The 25,871-nt window shown below is 40.4% G+C and overlaps 1 protein-coding gene and 2 long non-coding RNA genes across 25 annotated transcripts; 2 read left to right on the forward strand and 1 right to left on the reverse strand.

The window, feature by feature from the left end:
- Window positions 1–921: 921 nt before the first annotated feature.
- LOC106578363 (uncharacterized) lies at window positions 922–11,100 on the reverse strand. 20 transcript variants are annotated; one of them, XR_001322440.2, is made up of 7 exons: window positions 10,798–11,100; window positions 6,832–6,946; window positions 4,116–4,184; window positions 2,733–2,825; window positions 2,559–2,648; window positions 1,464–1,595; window positions 922–1,368 (listed from the first exon to the last, which is right to left on the reverse strand). XR_001322440.2 is itself a non-coding variant. In XM_014157082.2 (6 exons), the coding sequence occupies exons 1-6, from the start codon at window positions 10,863–10,865 to the stop codon at window positions 1,154–1,156; spliced, it is 495 nt and encodes a 164-aa protein (XP_014012557.1). In that variant the 5' UTR covers window positions 10,866–11,088; the 3' UTR covers window positions 922–1,153. The 20 variants fall into 20 exon arrangements, 3 of the variants coding, with proteins under 3 accessions (XP_014012557.1, XP_014012556.1, XP_014012555.1); XR_006760668.1 differs by having other exon boundaries at window positions 922–1,595; window positions 2,733–2,805; XR_006760667.1 differs by lacking the exon at window positions 6,832–6,946 and adding an exon at window positions 7,507–7,584 and having other exon boundaries at window positions 922–1,595; window positions 2,733–2,878.
- Window positions 4,673–7,945, forward strand: LOC106578364 (uncharacterized). 2 transcript variants are annotated; one of them, XR_001322442.2, is made up of 3 exons: window positions 4,673–4,803; window positions 5,941–6,158; window positions 6,437–7,945. It is a non-coding gene; the product is annotated as an uncharacterized lncRNA (long non-coding RNA). The 2 variants fall into 2 exon arrangements; XR_006760669.1 differs by having other exon boundaries at window positions 4,685–4,916.
- Window positions 9,050–22,018, forward strand: LOC106578365 (uncharacterized). Of its 3 annotated transcripts, none has more exons than XR_001322446.2 (3): window positions 9,050–10,094; window positions 20,973–21,085; window positions 21,181–22,018. It is a non-coding gene; the product is annotated as an uncharacterized lncRNA (long non-coding RNA). The 3 variants fall into 3 exon arrangements; XR_001322445.1 differs by lacking the exon at window positions 9,050–10,094 and adding an exon at window positions 10,994–11,127; XR_001322444.2 differs by lacking the exon at window positions 9,050–10,094 and having other exon boundaries at window positions 20,685–21,085.
- The last annotated feature ends 3,853 nt before the right edge of the window (window positions 22,019–25,871 follow it).

Consider the following 25,871-nt stretch of genomic DNA (forward strand, 5'->3'; position numbering starts at 1 on the left):
CATTTAAGTCATTTAGCAGACGCTCTTATCCAGAGCGACTTACAAATTGGTGGATTCACCTTATGATATCCAGTGGAACAACCACTTTACAATAGTGCATCTAAAGCTTTTAAGGGGGGGGTAGAAGGATTACTTTATCCTATCCTAGGTATTCCTTAAAGAGGTGGAGTTTCAGGTGTCTCCGGAAGGTGGTGATTGACTCCGCTGTCCTGGCGTCGTGAGGGAGCTTGTTCCACCATTGGGGTGCCAGAGCAGCGAACAGTTTTGACTGGGCTGAGCGGGAACTGTGCTTCCTCAGAGGTAGGGAGGCGAGCAGGCCAGATAGCCTTCAATAGTGGCTCTACTAGAGAATTTAAAACCTTTTTTTGTAAGAACATAGTATATGGGACTGATTTTAAGAAATGTTGCTAAATTAATTTGATTAATATTATGGTATTTCTACTCCAAGAAAAACGAAAAACTCTCTGGATGGAACGGAAAATATGGTGGTGTACAACGTGACAGTCGGGAGTAGGCTACAGTGCTGGGCTATTTAGCTAAAGAATCCCCGTGTCGTGCGTGGGGGCCAGTCGTGTATAGCCGTAACGGAAATTTTGGTGACCTTATTTGACCTTTTCTGCTGCTTTTGAGACATGGTTCAATCCCTCCTTGGGGCACTACTTGATTGAGTAAATAAAATACTCAACAGTCACAGTACAGTAACTATTGGTCACTATGTATTATTATTCTAATATGTATTCATTATAGAATTGTGTGTTATTAATGATAAACCTTTATATTGCACTCTTCCTCCCCTCCCTACCTATCCCTCTATTTTTCAGCTCCAGATGACAAAACCTACACAGTCCAAGGGTTGCAGGTCTGCCAACTTCCTTCTGGTCACACATTGTATTCAGAGAAATATCCAACAAACCAAAGACATTGCTTTAACTGTGAATGTACTTTATTGCTGATATTTTTCTAAAATAAAATGGAGCATACATAAAATAAACAAGTTATTACAACTTATTTAAATTAGACACAATGTGTGTGTGAGGGAGACATGTTTTTCAACTCAGAAAAAAGCACACAGAATTTCCTCTAACTGTACACATTAAGTCACAGTCTTTTACAATATTGTCAATTACACTGATTTGATAGATATTTAGAGTAATTATGTAGATATTGAGAATGGATATGAAGGAGTAGATATCTCCAATCCTAAAATAAAATGGAGCAAAGATTAAACAAGTAATTACAAGTTATTTACATTGTGGATAATGTGTGTGAGTGCCTGTTGTTTTATTTTTCCTTGTCAGCCAGCCATCTCTGCTTGATAGTCTTGATAGAACCAGTGTCTTTTGGGTGAGGCTGTCAGGCAGTGGTGGACTTGCACAAAGTGACAGTAAGTACACAGCTCAACAACATGTCTGTGTGTACATCTGTTGGTGTGACTGAGCATATGCAATATAATTCTGAATTACCTGTATCCATCTGGGTCTCCTCAAAAGTTTCTCCCTTCACGGCCAGTGTAGTAGGAACTGGTGCAGCCAGTAAATGAAATACCCCAGCAGAGGACTGCTGTGACTGCAGCTGAACTACTGGGGGTGGCAGATCTAAAAGAGAGAGGCACAATTTTCTTAACTGACAGCAATCATACAACTAAACAGACTGAATGAGTAAGGCCTAGATCCAATCAGATCAAGTGTTAACCGGTGATAGCCGACACCCACATAGCTGATGTTTTGGTGGTGTCTGAGGTGATATCTGACACCACATAGCTGATGTTTTGGTGGTGTCTGATGTGATATCTGACACCACAGAGCTGATGTTTTGGTGGTGTCAGGTGATATATGACACCACATTGCTGATGTTTTGGCCGTGTCGGAGGTGTAACTGTGTTGGATCTGTCTAATCAGTAAGCAGCAGCTCTTGATCATTGTCACAAAACCACACCCGTCCTACTCACGTTACAAGTTCTGAACGAGAAAGTATATATGTTATATAAAAATACTGACGCTCAAATTCAAAATCATTAAACTAAATAATGAGGATTTCTACCAGCCTAATCGGGGTGTTGATTACATCTCAAATTGCAGTGTTCTAACTTGTGAACAGGGCTGCATGAGATGTCTGTTAATGAGACTCCGTGCAGCCAATGGCAATGTCCACTTTAGGTATAATGGCAGGAGCTGCTTGTGAATTTGACAGCTCTAACACAGTTCCAACTCAGATACCGCCAAAACAACCACTATGTGGATTAGACAGCTCTAACACAGTTCCACCAAAACAACCACTATGTGGATTAGACAGCTCTAACACAGTTCCACCAAAACAACCACTATGTGGATTAGACAGCTCTAACACAGTTCCACCAAAACAACCACTATGTGGATTTGACAGCTCTAACACAGTTCCACCAAAACAACCACTATGTGGATTTGACAGCTCTAACACAGTTCTACCTCAGATACCACCAAAACAACTGCTATGCGGATGTCGACTAAAGCGGACGTGATTGAATAGAGCCCCAAGTGAGGGAGAGCGTGCATGTGTGTATACATGCATGTGATAATTACCTGTACCACCTGTCGTGGCTGGGGTAGCAGATACAGGAGCAGACAACTGCAGCTGTGAAGACTGTGGTTGAGCTAATAGGGGTGTCAAATCTAAAAGAGAGAGGAACTATTTCCTTAAGTTAAAATAATTATACAACAAAACAAAGTGAGTGATTGAGTGAGTTTGATAATTACCTGGACCACATCACACTGCTTCAGGTCTACAAGCCTCTGGAAGTTCCAGCATGCCACTCCAGGCCTGGAACAGCTTGGTGGAAAGATGGTTACCTGTCACCCACTCCAGGCCATGACTACATGGAACTCCATTCCACATCAAGTAACTCATGCAAGCAGTAAAATTAGATTTAAAAAAACAGATAAAAATACACCTTATGGAACAGCGGGGACTGTGAAGAGACACATGCGTACACACGATAACATACGCACTGTACACACACGTAGACAAGGATTTTGTGTTGTAGTTATGTGGTAGTAGAGTAGTGGCCTGAGGGCCCACACTTAATGTGTTGTGAATGTATTGTAATGTTTTTAAAATCGTACATCTGCCTTAGTTTTGCTGGACCCAAAGAAGAGTAACTGCTGTCTTGGCAGCAGCTAATGGGGATCCATAATAAATACAACACAACAAATGAATTAAGTTTGCGTGTGACTTCATTTTCCCAACTGCTCATTGTACTTGCAATCTGATGCGTGTGTGTGTTCTGTGTTATGACTTAGAAGTGTCAACTTGACCACATTCGTGTAGTAGGCCATTCAGTGATTAGCTTGGGGAAAATTACTATAAACAGAGTACAGTAAAAAGGATATCAAATATTCAGATCTGGATTGACAAGTAGGCTAAATCATGTGAAGTTAAACCTCTAGGGCTTAGTCTAGACTCAAGTGAAATAAAGGATGCAGGACATGAGCTCTAGGACCATGCCTCAGGACTACCTGGCCTGATGACTCCCTGGCCGTCCTTGTTCCCAGTCTACCTGGTCGTGCTGCTGATCCAGTCTCTGCTGTTTCTGTCTGCAGCTATGGAACCCTGACCTGCTCAAGGCTCACCGGAGGAACTAACTTATCCCAGACCCGCTGTTTGATCCTGTCTCAACCTCTAAATGCTCAGCTATGAAGAGCCAGTGGCATTTACTCCTGAGGTGCTTAACTATTGCACCCTCTATAACCCTCTATTATTTGACATCGCTGGTCATCTATGAACATTTAAACGTCTTGAAGAATAATCTGGCTAAATGTGTGTACTCTTTTATCATCTCCACCAGCACAGCCAGAAGAGGACTGGCCACCCCTCAGAGCCTGGTTCCTCTCTAGGTTTCTTCCTAGGTTCCTGCCTTTCTAGGGAGTTTTTCCTAGCCACTTTGTTTCTATGTCTGCGTTGCTTGCTCTTTGGGGTTTTAGGCTGGGTATCTGTATAAGCACTTTGTGACAACTGCTGATGTAAAAGGGGCTTTATAAAATACATTTCATAGATTGCTTGTATACGCTTCTATTCATGTAAGTAACTAAATCTAAATATGACATTGAGTTGTCCTACATTTCCTCAATAGGAAGTTGTACCTTAAGCCAACACTTTTTCCTGGTCTTTCCTGCTGGGGACAGGGGGCTTCAGGTTTGGGAATGGAGGGCCTAGAAAATTGGAATATTAACAATAATTAGTGTCCACATTTATGAATGAATGAAATTCAATATGGGTTAACTGTGCATCTCATCTGATTGAGAATTGCTGATAATATACAGTATATGTCTATTTTCTTATGAAAATCTGCCACCAAACCACACAATTCTATCTAGTGAGAGTGCACACAAACATTAGCTTATTTTACCAAGCCAAAAATAACATCATTTTGTCAAGGGACCCAACAAATAACAACAACGTTAGCCTACTGCACCCCATATCAACCAACTTGCCAACTAGTAGTAACAAGACTATATTGTTGTCATTCGGTAATACCAAAGATGTTCTACTAAAATAGACCACATCCTGTCCTTTCCAATGGGAGGCAAGTGTGCCGAGTAGGTGGGATCAAGTGTCGAGATGGGTTTTTCAAAGTCACGTTTATTGGTCTATCAGATGTCAGTCAGATGGCTTAATGACGTCAATAAAATACATGTTTATCATATTCAAAATGAGATGCAGACGTTGGACTGGAGATTTGGAGAAGAGGGACTTTAACACTTGATTTGATGTACCAACGTTAAGTAACTATTAGTTGTTGAGCTTTTTATAACGCTACCAAGATAGAAAGTAAGTTACAAATATATAGTTTAATGTTATACATATGATATATTAAAACGTTTTGTAGGGGTGTTAACTGTTCGGCTAGCTATTTTCCGGTAACATGCTGAGGAACAGTAACGGTAAGTTAGCTAACAGTTAACGTTAGCTAAATCAATAATGTTAAATTAGATGGGCTCCGCACATGCAAGAAACTAGCTGAGGACTAGTTAACAGTTGTCATTTTGCGAATCAATACTGAAGACTTTTGGTAAAATATAATTGAGTGAAGTTATTAATGGCTAACCCGTTACTCTTCTCTTAATACATTATAGAATTTCACATGGGCAAGAAGAGAGAAATAGTAGCTAGCTTGATATATACAATATTCTATATTTCTCCGCTAAAGTTAGCTAGCTAACGTTACTGTAGCGCAATAAATCCGATGTCAGAAAAATAGAGTAACTAGCTAGTTTAGCTAGCTAATCATTCAGGACCGCACATCAGAGTGAACAGGACACAAGTTATTTGTTTACTCGAAGAGCTAGAAAAAGCTAGAACATGGATGAGCACGGACGAACAGCATTTGTATGAATGAATGCACTCTCTACAGTACTGCATTGTTACACTTCAAAAGAGCTAGAACCAGGTGTTGGAACCAAAATTATTTTTACAATTGTTTTGAACAGAACCATTACCAGGCGGACATTGGAATTTGTTTCTGAGTGACAGTGAGGACAAAGCACTGTTCCCCCAACTCGCGGGCCGAATTTGGCACATGGGTGGTTTTATTTGGCCCCCAAAATTGAGGCAATTTAAAATATATATTTTTTTATTGTTGTACATAAGACTGGAAAAACACCAGGAAATCAGCTCCAAGTGATTTTTATTTAAGAATCTATTAAATGTATTCCCATGCATAATAGAGACACCTGAACATATACAATTGTAAGCAAGGTTTGAATTATTATTTTATTCAAACATTATATTTTTGGGGGCTTCTTCCAGTCAATTTGCAGTCTACAAATTATTTGTAATTATATTCCGGTCCCCCAACCAATCTGCTCAAGAAAAAATTGGCACGCGGCTGAATCTAGTTGATGATCCCTGGGATAAAGGGAATGGATGACTCCCCTTTTCTCTGTTTGTTTTTGTTCTCTTCACCAGGATAGTGAGACAGGAGAGTCCAGGCACCAAAAGGAAAGTACTATCTGGTGAAACAGTTTTCGCTGTGCTATGGTTTTTGGTTAGTTAACTTCACCATGTTTTTTTTTCTAAGCTGTGCTCGCATTCTACACAGGGTGCATTTCTTTATAATTTTTTCTATAAGGGGTAGACATGCTCGACATGGCCTTCCAGGATGAAATCAAAGGCACTAGATCTAAGTAAGACGACTCTTAGTACTTTTACAATGCCAGTTTTTGCCCAGAGTTTTTGTCAACTATGTCCTCCATTTTTTGTTATTCCAATCTATAAGATGACTATGTACTTGGTTTTGGTGGCTTTCAGTCTTGCAGCATGCCTACTTTGCATTTGCTGTTGTTTTTTTGTGATTTTGACAGCTTCTTTTCTAGGAGTTGTATTCTCTTAAAGTAACATCTGTATGAGATTAACTTTGTGATATTTTTCCTTCAATGTGTGTGTATTTGTTATTATACTATAGATCTCCTCCAATTGGATGGCCTCCTCCTGCATGACACCTTTGCTACATGCTGCCTGAGCTACATGCTACATTGACACCTGAGCTTCCTCTATGCTCGTGAGGACGACTCCTTCCGCCACCTGTCACCTGACAGACCACCTCCTGTATGCTTGTGAGGAAGCCTCCTGCCACCTCTGTCACCTGACAGACCACTTCCTGCAGACCATCTGAACTAAATTCAGTATCTGCTGCTTTCTCTGCTGGAGCTGGGTCGCCTTCACTCTCTTGTTCTCTCTGTCTTTCTCACCTGAAACTCCTACATCTGCATCCCTGTCCTCTCCTTCAAAAATAGACAATTTAAGACTTTAATCCTGTTGATATAAAACAATAACGATGCATCTTTAATTGCTACTAACTTTGTGGTTGGCTTCTTTTTCCACTACGCCGTGCATTTGTTGCAGATTGAGGGGGTGGATTCATGCAATGTATTCTGGTAGGTACTGCCTCAGAGGACAGTGTCTTCCGTGAACTCTGTTGAAAGACATTTTTACCCGAAAATATCATGACTGATTCTTTTTTTTTTGGACAAAGATAATAATCAGAATAAAACTCTTCGAAGTGCTCCTCGCACACAGCGTAACCCCCTTTCTTCAGGTCCTCAAAGGACTTCTGCAGACTGATGTCCGTACGCCTGATGTTTCTCAGCCACATCTTCCTCCGGAGTAATTACAAATGTGTGTAAGGTTTAATCTCACATTTTATTGAATTCAGCTGGATGTTGGTCTATGCTTAAGGTTTCCTATTTTATAGTAAATTTAGTAGTGTAGTGGTTGCAGATAACCATAAACTATTATGTCCTCTACCCCCGTTATTGACCCTGATTTTAGTTTTTTTTTATAGTACTCAACAGTTAATTTAAACAGCAGCCATGTTGTTTTTTCTCTCTGTATGTGTAAGAGGAGTGTGATGTAGACTACAGAAGTCAGCAGAAAGGCAGCCTTTCTAGCTACTCCTGTGACCAGGACCCAAATGAGGACCTGACATTCTTACGGACCGTGTCCTGCTATAGTTAGTAGTGTATATGGACTCACCCCTGTAGTCTGCAGACATCTGGGGTCTACGTCACACTCCTCTTCAATCAAAACTGACACTCCTCTGTAAGACACCGCCTTAACAACCATCGCCTGATTAGCAACACCCTCAATAACGGAGAACATATTATAGAATAAAGACCCACACTTTATCCTGTCCTATGAAACATTATAATAAAGACCCACACTTTATTCTATGAAACATTTTCAGTTGCTGCCCTCTGAAACCTGATAGATCTTTTGATGCTCTGCTCTAATGCTACACATGGTGTATGTCTTTCTACTTGGACCATTTTCCTATTCAGGGGATGCATGCACAATGTGTTCTTCCAGGTTGTGATCAAATGCTCTACTTTCATGGTGTTTATATGTTCTATTTTTTTCACCATGTTAAAAGGCATTTAATAAATGTACAGTGAGGTGCAAAAGTATTCATCCACCTTGGCGTTTTACCTATTTTGTTACATAACAACGTGTCATTTAAATGGATTTGGATTTCATGTAATGGACGAACACAAAATTGTCCAAATTGGTGAAGTGAAAAAAATGACTTGTTTCCAAAAATGGAAAAAAATTGAAAACGTAAAATTGCTGCGTGCATATGTATTCACACCCTTTGCTATGAAGCCCCTAAATAAGATCTGGCGCAACCAATTACCTTCCGAAGTCACATAATTAGTTACATAAAGTCCACCTGTGTGCAATCTAAGTGTCACATGATCTGTCACATGATCTCAGTATATATACACCTGTTCTGAAAGGCCCCAGAGTCTGCAACACCACTAAGCAAGCGGCACCATGAAGACCAAGGAGCTCTCCAAAACAGGTCAGGGACAAAGTTGTGGAGAAGTACAGATCAGGGTTGGGTTATAAAAAAATTATTTGAAACTTTGACATCCCACAGAGCACCATTTAATCAATTATTTAAAAAATGGACAGGATATGGCACCACAACAAACCTGCCAAGAGAGGCCCGCCCACCAAAACTCAGACCAGGCAAGGAGGGCATTAATCAGAGAGGCAACAAAGAGACCAAATATTACCCTGAAGGAGCTGCAAAGCTCCACCGCGGAGATTGGAGTATCTGTCCATAGGATCACTTTAAGCCGTACACTCCACAGAGCTGGGCTTTACCGAAGAGTGGACAGAAAAAAGCCATTGCTTAAAGAATAAACAAGCAAACACGTTTGGTGTTTGCCAAATGGCATGTGGGAGACTCCCCAAACATATGGAAGAAGGCACTCTGGTCAGACTAAAATGTAGCTTTTTGGCCATCAAGGAAAAACGCTATGTCTGGCACAAACCCAACACCTCATCACTCCGAGAACACCATCACAGTTAAGCATGGTGATGGCAGCATCATGCTGTGGGGATGTTTTTCATCAGCAGGGACTGGGAAACTGGTCAGAATTGAAGGAATGATGGATGGCGCTAAATACAGGGAAATTCTTGAGGGAAACTGTTTCAATCTTCCAGAGATTTGAGACTGGGACGGAGGTTCACCTTCCAGCAGGACACTAACCCTAAGCATACTACTAAAGCAACACTTGAGTGGTTTAAGGGGAAACATTTAAATGTCTTGGAATGGCCTAGTCAAAGCCCAGACCTCAATCCAATTGAGAATCTGTGGTATGACTTAACGATTGCTGTACACCAGCGGAACCCATCCAACTTGAAGGAGCTGGAGCAGTTTTGCCTTGAAGAATGGGCAAAAATCCCAGTGGCTAGATGTGCCAAGCTTATACAAACATACCCCAAGAGACTTGCAGCTGTAATTGCTGAAAAAGGTGGCTCTACAAAGTATTGACTTCACGGGTGTGAATAGTTATGCACCCTCAAGTTTTCCTTTTTTTTTTTTTTTTTGTTTGTCACAAATAATATTTTGCATCTTCAACGTGGTAGGCATATTGTGTCAATAAAATGATACCAACCCCCCCCAAAAAAATATTTTAATTCCAGGTTGTAAGGCAATAAAAAAGGAAAAATGCCAAGGGGTGAATACTTTCACAAGCCATTGTACAACCTTTTGAGTTTTGTCTATTTCCTGAAGATGCATACAACTATAGTAGACTATATTTTGTGGTATTCTTACTTAATCTGATCATAGGGCAACAGAACATAAGTAGTTGCCTGTATAACATTTTACAGACCTCTACCATCATTTAAGAGGTACTTAATGGTGTTCTACAACTCAATAAATTACTTTGCAATGACCCAGTGTCACAAATGATGGCTTCTATTGATTGTGCAGCATATGCTGGGATGGCCTTGGATGTAATATGGCTGTGCACATTGGTATACTAACATCAACTAGCCATGCTGCCTTATGCTAGTTGTGTTAAACCCAGCTATACATTTATTTCATTACTGGTAGCTAGCATGTTTTATCTATCAGTGATTATTGCTTTGGTGATTGATTCGATGGGTAGTCATGGATACAGCACACTACAGAGTACATAGTCAACAACGTGTGCCTCACCATGCAATAATTACTCCAAATGCATCTTCTCGTTATTTATGACATACCTTACAACGTCTGTTGGAAACTGGAAAAGGGATTTTCCCCCTTCCATTTTACAGTTAACAAGGTATTTATTAATGACGTGTTTCTTATCATGAAAAATTGTTGATTCACAAAAGGAGTACTAGTAGTGGGAAAACGTTCAAAGAAATCGATTTCTAGCTATTTAAGTCAAGTATGTTTTGTGTTTTTAGTTGTGAATTAACTAGCCAGCTAGATATCTACTTGGGACAGCTAGCTAGCTACCGCCAAGTAGTAGATTTAGACTATTTGTGCCTTACTGAATATGCATGACGTTCATTAGGAAAATGCACTCGTCATAAAAAATGTATCTCCATAAGCAATTAGGTAAGTCAAGTCTACCAAACCTTTCTAGAACTGTTTGTTATAGCTTCTAGTTTTGGAAACAGAAAACTGTATGGAGATCAAAAGTTTCATTTATGAGAAAATTTGCAGAATGTCGGCCAAAATCCATCTAGCTCAATCTTCTCCCACTACCAGCCACTGGGCATCCTCTCACTACAACATCTGGTAGTGGCGGAAACGCCAACCGGATGTCTCACATTTATACCTCCGGTGAAATATCTGTCTCATCTATAAAACTGTAACGTTACCACATTATTATCCACCTAGCTAGCTAGTGATAGCTTAGCTAGCTCCAAATAAGCAACAAATGAATGACAACAGGCTTTTTAACAAAATACCTATCTAGCTTGTATGTAAAACAATTGTACAGATTATTAAAACGCTTGAAAGCAAAGTTGCCTTACCAGTATGCTGCTCTCTCCGGAACTAGAGTGATGCATCCAGAAATGAGGTTAGCTAGCGACGTTAGCATTAGCTAGCAGCGCCAGCATGTTAGCTATGACAGTATCTATCCAGCAACAATGTCGAGGTCAAAAACGAAAGGAACTATGTTAAGCCATGCTGACTTCGTAAGATAAGTCAAATCGGACTGAAATAATTAACAGGCTGAACGTACATTTCTGTGACTAACTAGCTAACTTTAGCTTGCCAGCTCAGTGACCGGTGTTGCACCTATTCCTGTTTACAGAGTGTGCGTCCCTCCCCACTTCCACGTCCTGCATTGAGGAGCGCATGTGAGTCAGCATGTGGCCAGAATTCTATTACACCCGTGTTGGTTTACAACACCCATTGACCATGCATGGGAAACTGTTTAGGGCCCTTTAGCAAAAGAATCCCCGGCAGATGGGGAGGAAGGAGTAGGCTGCCATTGTAAATAAACACTTGTTCTTAACTGACTTGCCTAGTTAAATAAAAGGTTACACTAAGAGCATAACATTTATACACTATAATGTTAGTTTAACCAATACCCAAACTGAGATTCAGTCAAAATAAAAAATCTCATTGATTTATCAAGACCTGTCCTCATGCTTGTCTCAGAGCAGCTCCGAAACGGTGCTAAAATAGTTGTAGGCTATTGCTTCAAATCCAATTGCTTCTAAATTCAGTATGCTCTTTAAATAAATAAGACCTACACCACTTTTAACAGCACATTACTCAACACCAGTGAGACTCATGTCACCTACGGTACACCTACAGTATTTTGAAAAATATGATGTGACTCTCCGCCAATAATAACAGAGGATTGGAAGATTGTAAATTAAAACCAAAAGCTGCCTCATGGTTCTCCCAATGGAGGCCGGCACAGGTATTGAACCAGCATCTGTAGCAACACAGCTTGCACTGCTATCAAGTGTCTTAGACCATTATGCTATTCAGGCGCTGTACAATGTGACCGGTAGCGAGTGGACTACAGTACTACAGTAAGAATATCCTTGAAGGATATTGAAAAAGGAATTTATATGTTTAAAGTAATGACTAAAGAATTCCACCCTGAAGCGTAATTGACTATGTGAAATGTATTAGAATTATAAGACTATGTGAAATGTATTAGAATTAGAAGACTATAATCCAATAATGTATGTGTGAGACAAGTTAAAGGTGAGAAATCTGTGGTGGAGAAAACAAAGGACAATTGAACTACACATGACCTGGTTGTAACTCTGAAAAACTTACAACAGCAAAGAGGCCCTGTCAAGGCCCCTCTAATCTAGGGAGAAGAGGAACGGCCAGAAAACTGCCAAGCTGGTAGAATAGTGATAAACGAGGAATGTGAACTGTGGAAAAAGATACAGCCCACCTACTGTGTGTGTGTGTGTGTGTGTGTGTGTGTGTGTGTGTGTGTGGGGGGGGGTTATAAAAACTGTTCACATTTTGGTTGACTTCAGAGCCCTCGTGAATAAACTACAACGAACGTTTTGCAGAATCTGAAACTTTGCCTAATTATTATTAAACCCAGGGTCTTACAAACCTCGGGGAATTAGTCAAAGCTTAAATGATTGTTTAGTTATCATCATTGGGATTGAACATTTTCGTGACAGATATTGACCTCATCCCGTCAGTAGAGGATGCCTGGTTGCTCTTTAAAAGTGCTTGCCTCACCATCTTAAATAAGCATGCCCCATTCAAAAAATGTAGAACTAAGAACAGATATAGCCCTTGGTTCACCCCAGCCTTGACTGCCCTTGATCAGCACAAAAACATCCTGTGGCGTTCTGCATTAGCATTGAATAGCCCCCGCGATATGCAACTTTTCAGGGAAGTCAGTAACCAATATACACAGTCAGTTAGGAAAGCAAGGGCTATCTTTTTCAAACAGAAATTTACATACTGTAGCACTAATTCCAAAAAGTTTTGGGACACTGTAAAGTCCATGGAGAATAAGAGCACCTCCACCCAGCTGCCCACTGCACTGAGGGTAGGTAACACTGTCACCACCGATAAATCCACGATAATCAAGAATTTCAATAAGCATTTTTCTACGGCTGGCCATGCTTTCGACCTGGCTACCCCTACCCCGGCCAACAGCTCTGCACCCCTTGCAGCAACTTCCCCAAGCTCCCCCCCTCCGCTTCTCCTTCACCCAAATCCAGACATCTGATGTTCTGAAAGAGCGGCAAAATCTGGATCCCAACAAATCAGCTGGGCTAGACAATCTGGACCCTCTCTTTCTAAAATGATCTGCCGAAATTGTTGCAAACCTTATTACCAGCCTGTTCAAACTCTCTTTCGTATCGTCTGAGATCCCTAAAGATTGGAAAGCTGCTGCGGTCATCCCCCTCTTTAAAGGAGGAGACACTCTAGACCTAAACTGTTATAGACCGATATCCATCCTGCCCTGCCTTTCTAAAATCTTCAAAAGCCAAGTTAACAAACAGATCACCGACCATTTCGAATCCCACCGTATCTTCTCCACTATGCAATCTGGTTTCCGAGCTGGTCATGGGTGCACCTCAGCCACGCTCAAGGTCCTAAACAATATCATAACCGGCATCAATTAAAGACAGTACTGTGCAGCCGTCTTCATAGACCTGACCAAGGCTTTCGACTCTATCAATCACCGCATTCTTATCGGCAGACTCAATAGCCTTGGTTTCTCAAATGACTGCCTCGCCTGGTTCACCAACTACTTCTCAGATAGAGTTCAGTGTGTCAAATCGGAGGGCCTGCTGTCCGGACCTCTGGCAGTCTCTATGGGGTGCCACAGGGTTTAAAGCTCCGCCTTATCTCAGCTCACTGGTCTTCTTGCTCTTTTGCAACCCAGTATCTCTACTTGCACATCATCTGCACATTTATCACTCCAGTGTTAATGCTAAATTGTAATTATTTTGCCTCTATGGCCTATTTATTGCTTTACCTCCCTACTCTTCTTCATTTGCACACGCTGTACATAGATTTTTCTATTGTGTAATTGACTACGTTTGTTTATGTGTAACTCTGTGTTGTTGTTTTTGTCGCACTGTTTTGCTTTATCTTGGCCAGGTCAAAGTTGTAAATGAGAACTTGTTCCCAACTGGTCTACCTAAGCATCAATAACCCAATAATCCAAGGTTGTTTTTAAACCAGCATTTTTTTTGTCTAGAATCTCCAACTAGCACTAAGACTATTATTCTCTTTGAAAAGCTTGAAATCCTGTTGTACTCCTACTCTTAGCAGGAACTCAAGCCATCTGTTATTACATTGCCAAACACAGATCATTGAGTCAGTATGATCAATCACTAAGGCAGAGGGGTAACCCTCTTAGAAAGGAGAGGGGCTGTGGGAGAGACGGTGTTGTTGTTGCTGCCTTTGAGTCTTAGTCGAGACCACAACTCCGGTCAGGTGTGAGTGCTACACCGGCATTCCTATTTTTCAGAATCTTCTGGCCATTGTCCTCTGGTTTTCATCAACCTCAATCTAAAAACGGAAAAAATGGTGTGAAATTGAATCTTGTTGTCTTCCTTTTCTTTCTTTTTTTTTACATTGCTCGTTTACCAGACATGGCCCTGAAATTGGAGATTAACCTGTCTGGGCTAGGGGGCAGTATTTTCACGGCCGGATGAAAAACTTACCCAATTTAAACAGGTTACTACTCTGGCCCAGAAACTAGAATATGCATATTATTAGTAGATTTGGATAGAAAACACTCTGAAGTTTCTAAAACTGTTTGAATGGTGTCTGTGAGTATAACAGAACTCATATGGCAGGCAAAAACCTGAGAAAAATCCAAGCAGGAAGTGAAAAGTTTGAGAATTGTAGTTCTTCTTTTGATTCTCTATCGAAGCTACAGTGTCTGTGGGGGACGTTGCACTTCCTAAGGCTTCCATTGGCTGTCTAAAGCCTTCAGAAAGTGGTTTGAGCATTTTCCTGTCACTGGGCAGATAATAGGAGCTCAGTTACTGAGTGGTCTGCCTGGCAACAAAGGGATTGGATATGCGCGGTCACGTGAACACGCTGTTCCTTCTTTTTCTTCTTGAATGAATATGCTATTGTCTGGTTGGAATTATCGCAATGTTACGTTAAAAATACCATAAAGATTGATTTTAAACAGCGTTTGACATGCTTCTAAGTACGGTTATGGAACATTTTGACTTTTCGTCTCTCATTCTGCGCTCGCGCGTTAGGCCTTTGGATAAGTGATCTGTACGCATGAACAAAACATAGGTATTTGTACATAAATATGGATTATTTCGAACAAAAAAAATTATTGTGGAAGTCGCAGTCTTGGGAGTGCATTCTAACGAAGATCAGCAAAGGTAAGAGAATATTTCTAATACTAATTATGAGTTTAGGTTGTCTGAATAGCTCACCGTGATGGCTGAGCTATGTACTCAGAATATTGAAAAATGTGCTTTCTCCGTAAAGCTATTTTAAAGTCTGACACAGCGGTTGCATCCAGGGGTAGTCTGTCTATAATTCTTAAAATAATTGTTATATATTTTGTCAACGTTTATGATGAGTGTTTTTGTAAATTGATGTGCACATTCACCGGACGTTTTTGGTGGGAATACATCACGTGCCTATGTAAAATGCTGTTTTTGGATATAAATATGAAATTTATCGAACAAAACATACATGTATTGTGTAACATAATGTCCTAGGAGTGTCATCTGATGAAGATCGTCAAAGGTTAGTTCTTCATTTAGCTGTGTTTTGGGTTTTATTGACACATGTCCTTGCTTGGAAAATGGCTGTGTGATTATTTTTGTCTATGTACTCTCCTAACATAATCTAATGGTTTGCTTTCGCTGTAAAGCCTTTTTGAAATCGGACAATGTGGTTAGATTAACGAGAAGTTTATCTTTAAAATGATGTAAAATAGTTGTATGTTTGAGAAAGTTGAATTATTACATTTTGTTGTTTTTGAATTTGCCGCCCTGCTATTTCACTGGCTGTGTCCCGCAGGTGGGACGCTACCGTCCCACCTAGCCCATAGAAGTTAAACAAGAAAATCACCCGACAGGTATTGTGCAAATATTCTCATCTATCACCATAAGCGATCATTTCATTCCAATTTGTTGCAGGGCAAAATAAAATAATGGAATCATCCCAGAGGCTTTCCTCTTGTACACAAAATATTTTTGTTGTTGTCTGGAAGAATAAGTGAAAAGCATGGACGGTCTTTCATAGCACACCTCTAAATTGCTTTCTCTCTCCACTTGGAAGAGTTTTAATTATTTTCACTGTTCTGAGCGGCTCTGCAAATATAACTCTATCAAAGACTTATGAATGTGTGTGTGCACGTCAGTGGCGTTTGGTTCCTTTTAAGATTAGGGAACATATTTATGAGCATTTCTATTACAGCATATTGGATGAAATTCATTCACATTCCATTGAGTACCACAGTATGAGTCACAATACGCATAAAACCTAGCGGTAAAACCCAAAAGTGGTTCCAATAATTTTTCGACCTTTCAATTTTTCAACAGGAGATTTTAAAACTACTTCATATAAGGTCTGTGTTTCGTGTAGGCTTACACTGGTGTGATGTTTTGATAAATACGCAAATCTCTCTTAGACAAGGTAACATTTATCAATATATTCGCCTGTAATTTCCACCACAAAATTAAATGCAAATTAGCTGCTATTGTTGCTATCATACAGAACTACACATCCTGTCACAAGCTTTGACGTAATCAATCAAGGCCCAGGGTGGAAAAAACCTCAACATTTCTCCATGCAAACTCTCATTGAAAAGTAACAAGTAATCTAGTGAGTAGATATTATTGCCTTTTTAGTTTCTTGTGTAAATAATTGACATTGTGTATTTCTCATGTGTATTGTTGTTTAGCATTTTTCAAACTAGCAAGCTACCTTTTGATTTTTTTTAAATGACCCTGGCCTTTGTAGCTAAATAGCTAACCTTAGGTCTCTCTGTCGATCACAAGCAAGGACGGTTCTGTGCTATGTACAGATTGAAAACACTACTCCGGTAAGCACACGTGCATTTTATCCTTTTCCGACCTCTGTAAGCAAGAGGCATCGCTGGAGCTGTGTGATAAGGTCTGGGGTTAGCTAGATGCTTTTGAAAATGATCTAGATAACCACTGACTGTAGTTACGTGTACAACGCATGTTACCTTTCTTACAAGTAAAAAGAAAACCAGCATAGGCTTGCATAATGACTGTGGTGACCTTTTAATTTTTGAACAGTCCTTTGTAAACTAACCAGCTAGTTAACGTTAGATCACAGTTTGTGTAGTCACACTTTTTCAAGAAGTGACCTGCTAACTAACGTTAGCCCACCAGGGCAGGGATATAGCTAGCTGAATATCATCTGGTGGGCTAGCTAGTTAGGCATCTTGGCTGGCTAGTTGGCTACATTAGCTAACGTTGCACCGTATCTCACCGTGGTGTAGTCAAACCTTCCCAACATGTGGTGACATGCTAGTGAATGTGCCTATTAGCGCAAACTAGCTAATGTTACATATCTCTGTCCTGGTGGATTAGCTAGCATGTCACCTCTGTGGGGTCTAGGGAAAAGTCTGACTACGCAAACGATGAGCTAATGTGACTAGCTAGCTACACATTAGCTAGCATATCACCATGTGGAAAAGTGTGACTACACGAACGGTGAGCTAATGTTAACTAGCTGGCTAGCTAGCTCACAAAGGACTTATGGGCTCAACGTTTTCCCATACAAAACACAAATGGTGTGCATTTGTTATACATGATTAATCAAATGACCCGTGAAGTCAGTTCAGCAGGAATGGAAATTAAGCTAGCCTGAGTCTAATACTTTTCAGACTGGACTACTAGACAATGTGCCAAACTAGCCTGACACAGCACTGAAATTTTGCCTTTAGAAACATTGCATGCCACAGATTTAGGACCTGAATGTTAGACGGGCTAGTAGAAATCGTGGTCTGCTGGCCAGTTCCCAAAATCCTTACGTTCCATCCCTGCATGTCAGTCCCTTTCAGAAGATCCCCCTGTATCACTGATTAGATTAGATTCACTGTTGGTCCTCCCCAGAGACCTCACGGCTGAGGGTTTAACCTGTTAGGGCTAGGGGGCAGTATTGACACGGCTGGATAAAAAACGTACCCGATTTAATCTGGTTACTACTCCTGCCCAGTAACTAGAATATGCATATAATTATTGGCTTTGGATAGAAAACACCCTAAAGTTTCTAAAACTGTTTGAATGGTGTCTGTGAGTATAACAGAACTCATATGGCAGGCAAAAACCTGAGAAAGAATCCAACCAGGAAGTGACTTGTAGTTCTTCTATCTAATCCCTATTCAAACTACAGTGTCTGTGGGGTCATTTTGCACTTTAGAAACTTGTTTCATCCGTCTACTGTTACTGGGCAGAGAATAGGAGCTCAGTCAATCAGTGGACTGCCTAGGACCAGTGAGTTGTTTACTGCGCGGGCACATGGCGCGCCTCTCCTTCTTTTTTCTCTTTAATGAATACGCTATTGTCTGGTTGGAATATTATCGATGTTTTATGTTAAAAAGACCCTAAGGATTAATTGTAAACATCGTTTGACATGTTTCTATGAATGGTAAAGGAACTATTTGACTTTTCGTCTCTGGTTCTGCGCTCTCGCGTTATGCCTTTGGATTAGTGACCTGAACGCGCGAACAAAACGGAGGTATTTGGACATAAATATGTATTTATTTAGTATTTCGAACCAAAATAACATTTCTTGTGGAAGTGGGAGTCCTGGGAGTGCATTCCGACGAAGATCAGCAAAGGTAAGGGAAGATTTATAATACTAATTCTGAGTTTAGTTGACTCCAGAACTTGGCGGGTAACTGTATAGCTTGCTTTGATGGCTGAGCTCTGTACTCAGAATATTGAAAAATGTGCTTTCGCCGAAAAGCTATTTTAAAATCTGACACAGCGGTTGCATTAAGGAGTAGTATATCTATAATTCTTTCAATAACTGTTGTAAAGTTTATCAACGTTTATGATGAGTATTTTTGTAAATTGATGTGCTCACTCACCGGGGGTTTTGGTGGGAATACATTTTCTGAACATCACGCGCCAATGTAAAATGGGGTTTATGGATATAAATATTAACTTTATCGAACAAAATATACATGTATTTTGTAACATTGAGTCATGGGAGTGTCATCTGATGAAGATCATCAAAGGTTAGTGATTCATTTTAGCTGTATTTCTGTTTTTTGTGACGCCTCTCCTTGCTTGGAAAATGGCTGAGTGGTTTTTCTTGTCAAGGTGATGTCCTAACATAATCTAATGTTTTGCTTTCGCCGTAAAGCCTTTTTGAAATCGGACACTGTGGTTAGATTAAGGAGAATCTTATCTTTAAAATGGTGTATAATACTTGTATGTCTGAGAAATTTGAATTATGAGATTTTAGTTGTTTTGAATTTGCCGCCCTGCTATTTCACTGGCTGTACCGCGGATGGGACGCTAGCATCCCACATTGCCCGTACTAGTTTTAAGAATGTGAAATGTCCAAATTATAGCAGAGAGAATGATTTATTTCAGCTTTTATTTCTTACATCACATTCCCAGTGGGTCAGAAATGTACATACACTCAATTGGTATTTGGTAGCATTGCCTTTAAATTGTTTAACTTGGGTCAAACGTTTCGGGTGGCCTTCCACAGGCTTCCCACAATAAGTTAGGTGAATTTTGGCCCATTCCTCCTGACAGAGCTGGTGTAACTGAGTCAGGTTTGTAGGCCTCCTTGCTCACACACGCTTTTTCAATTCTTCCCACAAATGTTCTATAGGATTGAGGTCAGGGCTTTGTGATGGCCAGTCCAAAATGTCCTTAAGCCATTTTGACTCAACTTTGGAATTATGTTTGGGGTCATTGTCCATTTGGAAGACCCATTTGCAACCAAGCTTTAACCTCCTGACTTCAGATGTTGCTTTAATATATCCACATAATATTCCTTCCTCATGATACCATCTATTTTGTGAAGTGCATCAGTCCCTCCTGCAGCAAAGCACCCCCACAACATGATGCTGCCACCCCCGTGCTTCACGGTTGGGATGGTGTTCTTTGGCTTGCAAGCCTCCCCCTTTTTCCTCCAAACATATCAATGGTCATTATGGCCAAACATTTCTATTTTTGTTTCATCAGACCAGAGGACATTTCTCCAAAAAGTACGATGTTTGTCCCCATGTGCAATTGCAAACCGTAGTCTGGCTTTTTGATGGCGGTTTTGGAGCAGTGGCTTCTTCCTTGCTGAGCGGCCTTTCAGGTTATGTCGATATAGGACTCGTTTTACTGTGGATATAGATACTTTTGTACCTTTTTCTTCCAGCATCTTTACAAGGTCCTTTGCTGTTGTTCTGGGATTGATTCGCACTTTTCACACCAAAGTACGTTCATCTCTAGGAGCCAGAACGCTTCTCTTTCCTGAGCGGTATGACAGCTGCGTGGTCCCATGGTGTTTATACTTGCGTACTATTGTTTGTACAGATGAATGTGGTACCTTCAGGCGTTTGGAAGGATGAACCTCCCAAGGATGAACCAGACTTGTGGAGGTCTACAATTTTTTTTCTGAGGTCTTAGCTGATTTCTTTTGATTTTCCCATGATGTCAAGCAAAGAGGCACTGAGTTTGAAGGTAGGCCTTGAAATACAGCCACAGGTACACCTCCAATTGACTCAAATGGTGTCAATTAGCCTATCAGAAGCTTCTAAAGCCATGACATAATTTTCCGGAATTTTCCAAGCTGTTTAAAGGCACAGTCAACTTAGTGTATGTAAACTTCTGACCCACTGTTATTGTGATACAGTGAATTATAAGTGAAATAATCTGTCTGTAAACAATTGTTGGAAAAATTACTTGTCATGCACAAAGTAGATGTCCTAACCGACTTGCCAAAACAATAGTTTGTTAACAAGAAATTTGTGGAGTGGTTGAAACACGAGCTTTAATGACTCCAACCTAGGTGTATGTAAACTTCTGACTTCAACTGTATATGTGACTCGTATTATTGCCAAAATAACCTGCAAAACAGGAATGAAATGTGGGTCGCAACTGATCTGTATAAGTGTCACATCTGCTCCTGCTATGCCCTCTGGTGGTCATCCGGTGTCCTCTTGACCTGCAGTTCTCCCCCTTTATTCTCTCTCTCCCTCTCTGTGTGATTGTGTGGTTGGAGACAGGTGTGCTGGAGTCAGAGCAGATCCCTACCAGCTGCAACTCGTCCCATAAATCAAGATCTCTACAAATACTCATTCCTGCCACTTCCACTCTGCCAGATTGTAATCTCTGCTCAGTCAGTCATTATCCTAGCCTTTTGTTAGTTCTCAAGATCCCGTTGCTCTGCTGTGCTTGTTTCCCTGCCTTACACTGTTGTGTCCTCTCTTGCAGTTACTGCTCTGTCTCTGGCTCCTGTCTCCTGTTTCACATCTCACCACCCAACCACCTTGCCCTGGATATCACTCACCACCACTACCTTGGATTCCCCTCAGGACCTGTTTCTCTGTTCAACTCAGCCAACTCCAACATCACTCTACACTTCTGTTTTTTCTGCAACTCACCTGAGCTACCCCGGTTCTGCACTCCATATTTCTCTGTGTACAATAAACATTTTGGTTCATTCATCCCGGCTTCCACTTCTGAGTCCGCTCTTGGGTTCCCCTGTTTTGCTCCGCGTAACATGTCATTCTATACTGAAAACAGGTAGATTCTGAAAGATTTTGTTGTTGATGTGATAACAATTTTTATTTACGCCTCAATTTAGGATAATACTGTTTTTTTATTTTACTTAAATTGTATTATTTATGTTGTCTCATACCATGCTAATACACTACCAGGTGTAGCAGTGTGATGTTGTTCCCCTAGATTATGCACCAAGTTGCACACAAGGATCAGTTCAAATAGGCCAGGTCAAGAGGGGATGTTAATAATTTGATAATGATAATAATTCAATGTGTGTTTTTTAAATTACAGCTGCATAGCTAATGTCATTCTTTGGTGTACAAACACTTTTTCATATCAATATTGTACATACATGTGATTGTAAAAGTTTTGTATATTTTGGTTTGGCCCATCGCGGGTTGTCTGTATTTCCGTACACCCTTATTGTTCTCTTTTGCCTGACCTTCGGCATAGCAAGGTGCCGGAGAGCTGTGACTGCGCCAAGGGCTAAAGTATTGTGTGTTGTTTTTTCATGTGCAGGGCAAATAAAAATAATTCAACCAGCAGACCTCCAGTTGTGGCAGTGTCCTAATTAAAAGTACACAACGCAGAACAAACCACGCTACACAAGCAATGCAAGCAGATGTGAAATTAACCCCAAAACAGTTGTCTTTTCTTTTTTGAAAGTGGGGGGGATTAGAACCAAAGTAATAGTGGTAAGAAAGATCATAAAGGTAATTTCAGATTCAGGTTTAGGGGGGCTAATAACATTTTGGAAACCACTATTCACACTATGTGTATTATAAACATGTACAGACATAGAGAACCATCACATCAAGGAGGTGTAACAGGGATGAATGGCTATTAAATGTACAACAGTAGTCTTCTGTAGCAAGCAATAGGTGTTAAATATGTTTACATACATCCATGACTAAATAGTTTTACGAACTCCTATAAAGGTTTTGTAAGTAAATTGTAACAGGCCTCATTCAGCAGTGTAAATTAACCTAGAAGCACCAAAACTTCAATGTTTAGAGAAGCTTGGAGATTATTCCAAGTTTTTCTGGGCTCCCGAGTGGTGCAGCGGTCTAAGGTACTGCATCTCAGTGCTAGAAGCATCACTACAGACCCTGGTTTGATTCCAGGCTGTATCACAACCGGCCGTGATTGGGAGTCCCATAGGGTGGCGCACAATTGGCCAAGCGTTGTCCGGGTTAGGGTTTGGCCGGGGTAGGCCGTCATTGTAAATAAGAATTTGCTCTTAACTGACTTGCCTAGTTAAATAAAGGTTACATAAAAATAAAAAAGTAAGGTGCAAAGAGCTGATTTACCTAACTCTGTACAGACCAAAGGAATTTCCAAAGCTAGCAATCCCAGAGACTGTGTATGATATCTCTGACTTGTACGTCTAATGTTTATTGTAGATTTTAGCTACAGAGGGAGTTTACAGTATGTCAAAGAGCTTTATAAAGGCATAGAGAGCAATGAATTGACCTACGTGACCTCAAAGAGGGTCAGCCTACTTTATGATAGAGAATGCAGGGAAGAGAGAATACAGTAGACGGCACACATCAAACGTGTGATTTATGACCCTATGTCATGGGTGACGTGTATATATGGGCATCGTGTCAGGACATCCTGTTCCTGTTCTCACGCCTTAGAGTGAGTGTTAATTTATGCATATAGCGCATCTATTCCTTTGAAGCTGTCACGCTTTAGAGTTAGTGTTTATTTAACAAGATAGTGCATCTGTATATGTTAAAGAATGTGTTTGCAGTTGATCTATCCTGGGGTGTGAGTGTGCGAGTGTGTGTGTGTGTGTGTGTATGCAATTGTGTTTCAAAACAATGTTATTTTGGGGTGTGTGTGTGTGTGTGTGTGTGTGTGTGTGTGGGGGGTGTGTGTGTGTGTGTGTGTGTGTGTGTGTGTGTGTGTGTGTGTGTGTGTGTGTGATATATATATATATATATGTCTCTGCAGGGGTGTTTGAAACAATGTTTTTTTATCTAAACAATTCAACAATAAGAGGGCATATATACATAACGATACCCAAACAACAGGTGATTATTCCTAGGTTGGGGATAAAAAAATTATAATAATTGGTTTATACCCCTTACAACCCAAAGGAGAGCTGCTCTCCAGGGGGTAGCTGTCACAGTCAATCATGCCTGCCTCTTTTTGAAAGGGTAATTGTACTCTTTAAGTTGGGCCCTTTACTTATGATTTAAACAGATTCATTTTCTACCCCACTTAATAATTAATGCAGTGGGCTAAATCAGGTGTTTCTTGGTGGTCTTAAACAAATCTACTGTGAAACAAAAGTGTACACTTTGCACACATGTTTATTGACTTAAAAAAAGAATACAGTAACATGTCAGATATAGTTCAAATGCTACAAAATCTGCTAGTTCATATGTATTTTCCAAAGCCTGCAAGGATGTGAACTATTTTATGACTGTCTTTAGCTTTAAATGGTGTGATTACCATATATTCCTAACCATGATGAAAAAGCTGGACAATCTTTTCAAAAATCGTGAACAATTACGCCGCTGGGTGCTTCTATCCTTAAGACATACCCAAGGTCTACATGCAAGACGTTTGATCTATCCAAGGGGTGAAAACTTATGGAACGTGGAATGGGTGGGATATCTAGCGAGCAAGAGAGTCTGTCTTGATGACGGTGAATTGGAAACGGATGGATGTCAGGGCCTATAGCCGGACCCTTTATCTGTAAGAAAGGAATAGTAAAATTGTTTGTACTAATTATAGAATGTTATAAAAGGTCTGTACTAAATATTTGGAATTAAATAAATGGTTTTAAAATTGTATCTCACCGTAAAAGCCTGGAATTTCACGCTCCCTCTCTCCCTGGGTTTCTGAGGGAAAAAAAGCTTTCAGGAAAGACGTGTGTGTGCGTGAGGGTGTGTGTGTGTGTGTGTGTGTGTGTTTCAAAAACAAGTTTTATTTTTTAGTTTATTTGAAACAAGCTAGACACTTTCGTGTCATTAGCACACAAGCCTTTCAAATCCGAATTTAGGCAATCCAGCCAGACAGAATATGTCTAGACCGACCCCTGGTGTTTTAAAGCATTGTTTTCTTCTCTAAACAATACCATTGCTATCGGTTCCCCCACCCCGGTCTGTAAATTTACAAGAAGACATGACGCGTTAGGGACACAACCTCTGAACGAGGCTAATGAAACAGACAGTATTCGGCCGTTTTGTAGGAACGGCTTTACCGTAACTACAACTCCAGCTAATCCAGAAGATCTGTGCGTCCATGAATCCACGTAAATCCACCGAATCTGTTACATTTCAGCTAAACTATCTGTTGCGATTGGGAGAGTGGGCCATCAGTTATTGTTTAAACCTCTCTAGGCTAGGGGGCGGAATTTTCACGTCCGGATGAAAAGCATGCCCAAAGTAAACTGCCTGCTACTCAGGCCCAGAAGCTAGGATATGCATAGTATTAGTAGATTTGGATAGAAAACACTCTGAAGTTTCTAAAACTGTTTGAATGATGTCTGTGAGTATAACAGAACTTATTTGGTTGGCGAAACCCCAAGGACAAACCATTCAGGAAAAATATTTTTTGAGGTCACTCTCTTTTCAATTGGTTTTCAATGGGAATCTAGAATTCTAAGGCAGTTGCTTGCAGTTCCTATCGCTTCCACTGGATGTCAACAGTCTTTAGAAATTGGTTGATGAGGGTCAGAATGAGGGTCGAGTGAAGTGTACTGTTTGTTAGAGGCGCGTGACCTGAAAGCACGCTCCACTTTGTTTTCGTCCAGTATTGAACGCAGTTTATCCCGTCTTAAATTTTATCGATTATTTACGTTAGAAAATACCTAAAGTTGTATTAGGAAAGTTGTTTGAAATGTTTGGACAAAGATTACAGGTAACTTATTAGATATTTTGTAGGCATGTTGGGCGAGTTGGAACCTGTGTTTTTGTGAATCAAACGCGCCAAATAAATGGACATTTTGGGGATATAAAGAAGCAAATATGTGATGTTTATGGGACATTTTGGAGTGCCAACAGAAGAAGATCTTCAAAGGTAAGGCATGAATTATATCGTTATTTCTGACTTTTGTGTCGCGCCTGGCGGGTTGAAATCTGATATTCATGTGTTGGTATGCTGGGCGCTGTCCTCAGATAATCGCATGGTCTGCTTTCGCCATAAAGCCTTTTTGAAATCTGACACTGTGGCTGGATTAACAAGAAGTAAATCTTTAAACCCATGTATAACACATTTATGCTTTTTGAATTCTTATTATGAGTATTTTTGTTTTTGAATTTGGCGCGCTGCAATTTCACTGGGTGTTGTCAAATCGATCCCGCTAAAGGGATTGGCGTGCGAAGGGATCCATAAGAAGTTTTAAGTCAATAAACATGTGTGTAAAGTGTACACTTTTGTTTCTC

This window comes from Salmo salar, chromosome ssa19 (assembly GCF_905237065.1).
Source record: "Salmo salar chromosome ssa19, Ssal_v3.1, whole genome shotgun sequence".
NCBI classification, from domain to species: domain Eukaryota; kingdom Metazoa; phylum Chordata; class Actinopteri; order Salmoniformes; family Salmonidae; genus Salmo; species Salmo salar.

Coding starts and splice junctions, on each gene's coding strand:
- LOC106578363 (XM_014157080.2), bottom strand. CDS start 10,865: ATGCTAACGTCGCTAGCTAACCTCATTTCTGGATGCATCACTCTAGTT. Junction 2,806..4,115: donor GGAAAAAGTGTTGGCTTAAG/GTACAACTTCCT, acceptor CTTTCCACCAAG/CTGTTCCAGGCCTGGAGTGG. Junction 1,596..2,558: donor AGCCACGACAGGTGGTACAG/GTAATTATCACA, acceptor TCTCTCTTTTAG/ATCTGCCACCCCCAGTAGTT.